Source organism: Aegilops tauschii, chromosome 2 (assembly GCF_002575655.3).
Source record: "Aegilops tauschii subsp. strangulata cultivar AL8/78 chromosome 2, Aet v6.0, whole genome shotgun sequence".
NCBI classification, from domain to species: domain Eukaryota; kingdom Viridiplantae; phylum Streptophyta; class Magnoliopsida; order Poales; family Poaceae; genus Aegilops; species Aegilops tauschii.
In genome coordinates, this window is record NC_053036.3 from 179,117,276 (window position 1) to 179,125,854 (window position 8,579).

The 8,579-nt window shown below is 46.1% G+C and overlaps 1 protein-coding gene across 1 annotated transcript; it reads right to left on the reverse strand.

Annotated features, from left to right (window-relative positions):
* Nucleotides 1-1,987: 1,987 nt before the first annotated feature.
* LOC109758035 (E3 ubiquitin-protein ligase JMJ24) lies at nucleotides 1,988-7,986 on the reverse strand. The gene is made up of 6 exons (XM_020316877.4): nucleotides 6,695-7,986; nucleotides 6,456-6,592; nucleotides 5,015-5,123; nucleotides 4,790-4,916; nucleotides 4,651-4,714; nucleotides 1,988-2,762 (listed from the first exon to the last, which is right to left on the reverse strand). The coding sequence occupies exons 1-6, from the start codon at nucleotides 7,838-7,840 to the stop codon at nucleotides 2,357-2,359; spliced, it is 1,989 nt and encodes a 662-aa protein (XP_020172466.1). The 5' UTR covers nucleotides 7,841-7,986; the 3' UTR covers nucleotides 1,988-2,356.
* Between the last annotated feature and the right edge of the window lie 593 nt (nucleotides 7,987-8,579).

Genomic DNA, 8,579 nt, shown 5'->3' on the forward strand with positions numbered 1-8,579 from the left:
ATACGATGGTCCTAGTGGCTTCTTGGGGAGCATTGTGCCTCCACACCGCTCAAACGGAGACGTACTTCCCCTCAAAGGGAAGGAACTTCGGTAACACATCCTCGTCACCATCGACACCACTTTTGGTTATCTCTCACCTTTACTTGTGCAAGCTTATTTTGTGTTCTATCCCTTGCTTGCTTGTGTGCTTGTTGTTGTTGCATCATATAGGTTGCTCGCCTAGTTGCATATCTAGACAACCTACTTTGATGCAAAGTTTAATTTGACAAAGAAAAGCTAAAAATTGTTAGTTGCCTATTCACCCCCCTCCCCTCCCCGCCCCTTCTAGTCAACTATATCGATCCTTTCACCACCCGTCGGTGGAGCGCCGGTGTTGCTAGCTCTGAAATCGCGTGAGGGACGAGGGGCTCGCCGGTGCTGCCACGGGCGGAGCCCCTGCTACGAAGCATCGTCGGTTGCTGCCACGGTTGTTGAGAATCTGTGACCTGTCATGCTGAGCATCCGGTTCTACGAGGCCGCTCGCCGGTGGGAGCGCCGGTGTTCACCGGAAGCATCCGGTGCTGCAACGCCGCTCATTGGAAGCATCCGATTTTGCGAGGCCGCTCGCCGGCGGGAGCGCCGGTCTTCGCCAGAAGCATCTGGTGTTGTGATGCCGCTCGTTGGAAGCATCCGGTTCTGCGAGGCCGCTCGCCGGCGGGAGCACCGGTGTTCGTTGGAAGCATCTGGTGTTGCAATGCCGCTCGCTGGCGGGAGCGCCGGTGATGCGAGGTTGCTCGCCGGAAGCATCTGAGGCTGCGAGTCCGCTCGCCGGAAGCATCAGGTGTTGCGAGGCACTCGCCGGCGGGAGCAGCCGTGTTCGCTGGAAGAATCCGGTGTTGCGACGCCGCTTGCGGCGAGAGCGCTAGTGCTGCGAGGCCCGCGGCGATGTGCTGCGAGACCAAGCTGTAGGGCCGCCGGCGATGTGCTGTAAGGCGATGTTGTAGGGCCGCCGGCGATGCTGCAGGGCCGCCGGCCGCTGGCGATGTGCTGCAAGGCGATGCTGCAGGGCTGCCGGCGATGTTCGAAGGCGACGTCGCGAGGAGTGTCAATGCTGATGCTAGGAACGGTGTTGCGACGTCCTGTGAGGAAGAGGACGTCTGGTGCTTGTGTATTGTGTGCGCATGAAAGGCAGTGTACCAAAGAAGAGAGAAGGGATCGGGCAGTCTCCATCGAGCGCTTCAGACGGTTATAGGGGCGGTTGTTATTTTGCCTCCTACATAATGAATAGGTTTAGGAACCTAAGTTTATAGCGATGGCAATGAGAGTTTTGGTTGCTAATTATACTATGGCGAATGATGCAGAGGCGACGATCAAACTCCGAATCCCTGGAAGTCTGTGAGATATGATTTCATCTCTCGAATCAGGAGCGATCCAGTGGATCGGTCATCTTGTGCACGCCACACTGTACATCACCGAGCAATCAGTTTCTAGCACTACGTGCTACTCTGCCAACAATTCAGCTATACGGGCAAATCAGGGGTGTCTTCATATTTTGCTCCGGTCTCATCTACTCCGTATGAGCAAAACGCTCCATCCGAGTCCATTTCAATCCACCCCCTTCTCTGCTGGTTTCCACCGGATCTCACGCTAGCAAGTCCACAGCGACTTGACAAGTTAAGCTGTGGAAACGGCCGATCATTCGCGTGCCCTGGCATTGATATGTAGTGTAGTGCAATGTGTATATGCTTTTTTTTTCAGAATTTTTAAAAATTGAGAAGTTAATTCCAAAAGCCGAGCTCCAACAGCTATTTCCGCGACCCCACTCTATATGAACAACATTCGCAATACCTAGTGGGTGTGGTAGCACTGTAGCGGCCTTGCGATTACCCCAGCTGCACGCACAATTCATGTTCGCTCAGCTCAAGGAATCACGAAACATGAACATAGAGATATTACATATCAATAACAGGGCCGGAAATCAGGATATACAGATCCAATTCAGTGTAACTACCCAAAAGTCACTTTTATTTCAGACGACTAATCCAATAGAATCCCTCACTTTCTGGAACACTGCAATAGCCGATAGAGTACAGACAGTTTTCTAAATTAACCACAGTACGACCGAACCGATACAAGCTTCCAACTCATGGATGATAAATAGTCATACCCTATTTACACTGACAACAAACATAATGTCTAAATCAAAGATGAACAACACCAAACAATTACTCGAGAATATCCCCAGGTAGGTCACAGACCTAAAATCAGCCGATAATCACACTAAACAAGCCACACTAACCTCTACCCACCTCAGACCATATCCCATCTTGCACCCCAAAGATGCATGGGTGGGTATCTGCTGCAAAATCACCAGAGATTATGTGGACATGGATTCCTGCTGACCACCGGATAATCTGGCAAGGCTGCCATTACTCTCAGCTAAAGGCGAGGAATGAGCTTGTGCATCTTTAACTCCAGAGTCATTGCCTGGAGCATCTAGCTCGTCTCCTGAGCTGAGTTCCTCCGACTGGTCGTCGGACGGGGTTGTATATATCAAGTTTAGCAGAGAGTCGCCACAGCCACCCAACTCAATGGAAGGGCAACTTATGCTGCCATCCTCATGGGCTGACTCTTGCTGCAACAGTCGCTGTGTAAATTTATCTTCAGGGGTGCTGCCTGACATATTCCCTTCGCGCATCTTCTGACAGCAACTTAGGCACAGCTTAAAAGGGCATCTTGGGCAGCTTCTCAAGACTTGGTGTACGGACAGCTTACAGTTGTTACTATTACACAAAAAAATCTCGGATCAGATGAGAAAATGCATACAATAACAGCAAATATTAAGAAACAAACTAAAAAGCTGCATAGTACTCCATAGAAAAGAGGCATACTGGAATACATAGAAACAAGCCAAAAGTACAAAATACAAAACAACAAAGATTTCTCTTAAAGATCCTTGAATGTGAAAGGCAAAGCAGGGGAGCACACCATAACTTATCAAACAGTTCAAAAAGGTAAGCCATCAGAACAAAGTAATGGACTGCAGCAAAAAAAAATTTCTTTAGGTAATATTATTCATCTCAATCCTTAGATTTTATTAAATATTACATGATCATTGCATACACTAAAAAGAGATTTTTTTTTTCATAAGTACAAGAGGTACTTTGATTTGTTGAGAAAATAAAGGAACAAGATATATAAGAAGCTTTATGTGGTTGTTAGCCATACAAACAAGCCAAAGCTATAAAACACAAAACAGCTAAGGTTTTCTCTTTAACATGCTTGAACATGAAAGACCATGCGCGGGGGGGGGGGGGGGGGGGGGGGGGGGGGGGGGGGACAATCCATTAGCCATACAGAAGCTAAGCTATGTGTTTGCTACTTTTTCCAATAATATTCATGCTTAAGACAGCAGATATTGTCCTTTAGGCCAATTATTATTCATATCAGCCCTTACATTTTACTCCCTCCGATCCATATTACTTGTCGCTCAAACAGATGTATCTAGCCGTATTTCAGTGCTAGATACATACGTTTGAGCGACAAGTAATATGGATCAGAGCGAGTATTAGATATTATCATTGCATACACTACAAGATTTTTTTCATGCTTACGACATTATTTGGTCCACCTACCGTCATTGTTTACAAGACAGTAAGGCGGCCTAAGGCTAGCACCAACCACCCTGACGCCTAAGCGACGCCTATGGCGGACACCTAAGCGCCTAAAGTGGGAGCCTTGCGCCTAAGCATCCAAGGAGGGACGCCTTATAAACAATGCCTGCCAGGCATAAGCTTTTTAGAGAAGAAACACTGCACTTGGGTAGAGAGAGGCCAGGAAGGGAGAGGTGTGCCGCAAACTGACATTCATCACCAACTTACATGAATAGGTAAAAAATTACAACAAAAACACAAGTTAGTACCGTCTCCTTTGGTTTACAGGAATTTTGTATGAATTTTAAAGGATAGGATTTTTCTAGGAAAAAATCCTTTGGGGCCCTTTGGTTTGTAGGAATGGATTACTATTCCTATGTAGGATAGGAACCAATCCTTCACATTTCAAAGGAAGAAAACATTAGGCCTCTTTTGGTTCATAGGATAGAAATATCACAGGAATAGGAAACTTGTAGGAAATGAGATGCCATGCATCTCAAATCCTATGAATAGCTATAGGAAAAGAGATGTCCTTTGGTTCACATCATAGGAATTTTTTCCATTGAGTCTAGGCTAATGTTTATTTTCCTTTGAAACATGGAGGACAGGAATAATTCCTTTATAGGAATAGGATTCTATTCCTAAAAACCAAATGGCTCTAAAGGAATTTTTTCTATAAAAATCCTATCCTATAAATTCCTACAAATTGAAGGAGGCCTTAGCCTAGACCTAATGGAAAAGTTCCTATCCTATGAATCAAATGTCATCTCTTTCCCTATAGGAATTGAGATACATGTCATCTCACTTACTATGATTTTCCTATTCCCATGATATTCCTACTATCCTATGAACCAAAGGAGGCTTAAGGCTATAGAACATACAGATGACCAAAGAAACATGTAACCGTTCATATATTTCAAGAGCAAAGTATTAAATGTATATAAATGATAATTGTAAGCTGAGGACAGAATTTGTTCAGAGTGGCATTCAAACTACTAGCTCATGTGTAAGAGCTTACCAGTAAAGTGACCCGCTCTGGTCGTCTTCAGCTACCTGGACGCGGATATTGGATAACTTTGTTCCTAATTAAAAGTAGGACAATTCATTAGTAATGAACGTGCAATACTTGCTAAGAAAGAATTGCACTACAAACAAACCTTGTATTTTAGCTTCTATTTCCAATTCATCAAGCTGTTCCTGGTCAAGTTTCAATGGTAAAAGCTTGTAAAATTGGTGATTGCAGATTTTGATCCTGATTAGTTTCCCTTGACCAGCTGGTGATTCCTGAAGATTCAAAACATAAACATGACTACTTAATTAAACAAATAACAAGTGTATATCACTAAATTAGCCACCATGCAGTTATATAGTAAAAAACCAACCTTCTGCATGCCTCCCTTGGTCTGACCAAGGGTGCACTTTTTGCAATCACAGCAGCCACGGCAAACCGGGCATTTGATCTTTATATCATTCCTGGACATCCCAGAATACCTACAGTGTACACATGAGCACATGAGCAACAGAATCAAATTAGTTCAAACCATGCATTCAGATTCAACGCAGCCTAGCACAATACTGGTTCTCAGTCATTCTAGAACTTTCAGCAAGTAAGCAGCTTTATTAAGAGAAATTCTCTATCATTCCTTCATCAAACAGAATAACACTTAATTCTTAAAACAAATTATGGTAGACAATTCTTACACAGATACATAAAATAGATGCTGCATTGATCTAGAGATGCAATTGATCAAACATAAAAAAATGTTCTGAGCATATATGCAATCCATAGACTGAGATCGAGTAAGGGCCAAGTCGAAGTCCTGACTCCTAAGGTAAGAAAATAAGCATGTGTGCCATCCTACTGGAGCACTATAAAACTCAGCAGTGATTTCGGCTCATTGGATTTGTTGACCACAAAAAGTAAATAGCTTTTTACCCAGGTAACCAACTTTGCAAATAAAATAAGAGAAATAAGCTACTAGTAATAATAATGATGATGCATCTTGACTCCTGGAAATACAAAATGGTAGGAACAAACTGCAAAACTCTTTAGGGGTGTACCAAAACTCGCCCTCTAAAAGTACAACGGAGTATCTAAAACTACAACTATTTATCCGAATTTTTTTTAAAGCAAATGAGAAATTCCAAGTTAAATCCTCACAGTACTATCACAAATGTGAGAACTAAGAAACGAAAGCTCCAAGCTATATCAACAATATCTTGGATTTGGGAAAATAAAAGCATATTTCATTTTATTGCTGTTGACACTACTAATCAAATATCCAAATGATACATTAATCAGCTATAGCCCAAACAATATCTGATATTTCATAAAACAAACCAAATATGAGCGTTTTTTATCATGCAGATCATATCACAATAGACTACAGTGCATTACTGCAATTCAGGATTTGAGTAAAAATGGGAGCTTACTCAACCAAATGTTTGCAACTACTTTTCCTCAGTTATCATTTATCAAATGGCATAGCATGCAAAGCCTACAGCAGAAAATAATTCATAACCTCAAGCAAATTTATGTCCCTCTCAATCCCAATTCTTCTGCATCCACTAAATCACCACATATGATGCAAACCTAAACCTCGACCAGTCATTCTTCTACTCCCTCCGTCCCATAATATAAGATGTTATTACAACCAATATGTGAGTATATTGGCAGTAATAACATCTTATATTATGGGACAGATGGAGTAGTTACAAATCAGGGTAACCAAGTATCATAGTTGAAAGCATGCATAAAGTCATTAATTCAGCAAGGCAACTAAGCAGGCAAATATAAACACTGACAAAGGATGAAAACCTAACCATTTATTGATGCAGCTGTTGCAGAAGTACTTGTTTTCACAGTTCTTGCACTTGACAACGCGTGCAACCTTCTTCAACCCACAACGGTGGCATGACATCTGTGCTGCCTTTGCTTTACTCATTGCATGAGGAACGACCTAGATCCACACGAAAATCAGCAATAAGAACAGGTTCGGCACAAAATAACACAATGTAAATCAAACTATCAGTCAAGAATATTGAATGATTAGCTAGGTCACCTTCACAGGGCCAACAGGCACTGGCTCAGCATTCTTGGAACGGTAGCACCGCCGAAGTGGTGCGGGAATGTCAACTCCAACCTTTGTTGTCACAGGAGAGCCTACCGCCCCACTGCTCCCCGGTGAGATTGTCATCAATCCATTCGGGAGATCCCTTGTGGCCTTTGGTGATTCTGGCGCCAGATTTAAGCGCCTTCTTCCCTTTCTCTTGTTCTTCTTTTGCCGTTGGAGAGCCACGGCAAGGACCTCCCCATCGGCTGGCGGTTTCTTGCCCTTGCTAGCCTTGGCATAGTGATACTCGCAAAAGCTGACAGTGGGGAGTGCACGAGCTGAGCAGCGCCACTTCTTACCATCACTTCTGCGGCACCGGAGGTTGTCCGGCAGTGGCGGTGGAGAGTCGCCACGTTCCCCTGCTTTGCGACGTCGGCGCCGGCGTGGGGGCAGAGGGGTCTCCTCTTCCTCGTCATCCTCAGTGGGCGGGTCAGGTTTGACCACTCGCTTGCGGCGGCGGCTACGGGCTGGAGGGGAGGGAGGAGGGGATTCCTCGAGAGCATCAGGCTCGGCATCAGTACCCTCACCTTCGGCTTGAGAATCCGCATCTACCTTCTCGCCACCAACATCAGCGGCGTTGTCGCCGTCTGTGCCGGCGGCTTCTTCTTCATCCTCGCCACCAGACCCAGCAGCTTCCTCTCCACTCTCGCCGTCGGCCCGAGCGGCTTGCTTGTCATTCTCGCCGTCGGTTTCCTCTGCTTCCGCTTCTGGATCGGCTTCCCCGGCATCCGCCTCGCGCTCAGAGTCGCTCTCGGCGGCTTCCTCTTCGACTTTGGCATCCGCCGCCTCGACTTTGGTCTCCGCATCTGCACCATTGGCTTCAGGTTCGGCGACCGTCTCCTCGGCCTTGGTCTCGGCGGCTTCCTCTTGATGCTCCGCATCCATCTGCTCGGCCTTGGTCTCGGCGGCTTCCTCCTTGGAGTCCTCGCCGTCCGTATCCTCAGCTCCGCTCTCAGCGGACTCCTCCTTGGAGTTGTCGTCGTCGGCCTCGTCTTCGGACATGGCGTCGACCGTGGTCTCGTCTACGGGCTCGGCGTCGGTGGCTTCGGGGTCGGGCTTGCCCCCGGCCCCTCCCTTAGAGCGGCGCGGAGGCATGGCGGCGGCGCGGGGCTAGGGTTCCGGCGAGGGATTTGGAGGGGACTGGGGAGATCGGAGTGGGCGCAGTGCGGGTTACTGGTTCTGCGAGGGGGCTCCGAGATAGAGGGGTGGGGTTAAGGGGGTGTCAATGCGGGGCCCGCCCTCCGAGAGCGTCACAGAGGGTCGTCTCGCCAGGCGTGCAGGAGCGTCCGCGTCGGATACGAAAGCTTTAATCGGAAGGTTATTAGTACTCCTCCGTCCAAAAAAGAAATAAAATAAAGATAGTAGTAATGTCAAAATGGAGACGAGGAAGGCGTCTGGGCCGTTCGATGGTAATTGCACGGGTGAGATCGTGTTGCGTGCATTTATTGTAGGGTATTTTTGGGGCGAGCTGCATCTCGTCTGGATCGCGTTGGCGGTCCATTGAACGTTGGCGGCAGTAAAGACCTCTCTGTTATGGAACATGGGCCCTGATTCAGAAGGCTTCAGCCCATTCCCTGCTGCATGCAAGGCCCGGTCCAGGCAAGCTACAGCAAATTACGTCCCCATTCCGCCACACTACGAATTTGATAATGTACCCCTCCGTGCTCAAAATAAAATGAAATAAAATAATAATGTACCCCTCAAAACAATTGATAATGCCATCCGTAATTTAATTTCTGTGACATTTTCTCTTTTCTTTTTCATCTTATATAGTTATTTTTCATGTAAGTGTTTCCCTTCTCTTTCATTTATTGTGTAGAAGTTTGCGTTTTTG

Coding starts and splice junctions, on each gene's coding strand:
- LOC109758035 (XM_020316877.4), bottom strand. CDS start 7,840: ATGCCTCCGCGCCGCTCTAAGGGAGGGGCCGGGGGCAAGCCCGACCCC. Junction 6,593..6,694: donor TGCCTGTTGGCCCTGTGAAG/GTGACCTAGCTA, acceptor GTGTGGATCTAG/GTCGTTCCTCATGCAATGAG. Junction 4,917..5,014: donor CCAAGGGAGGCATGCAGAAG/GTTGGTTTTTTA, acceptor TTGAATCTTCAG/GAATCACCAGCTGGTCAAGG.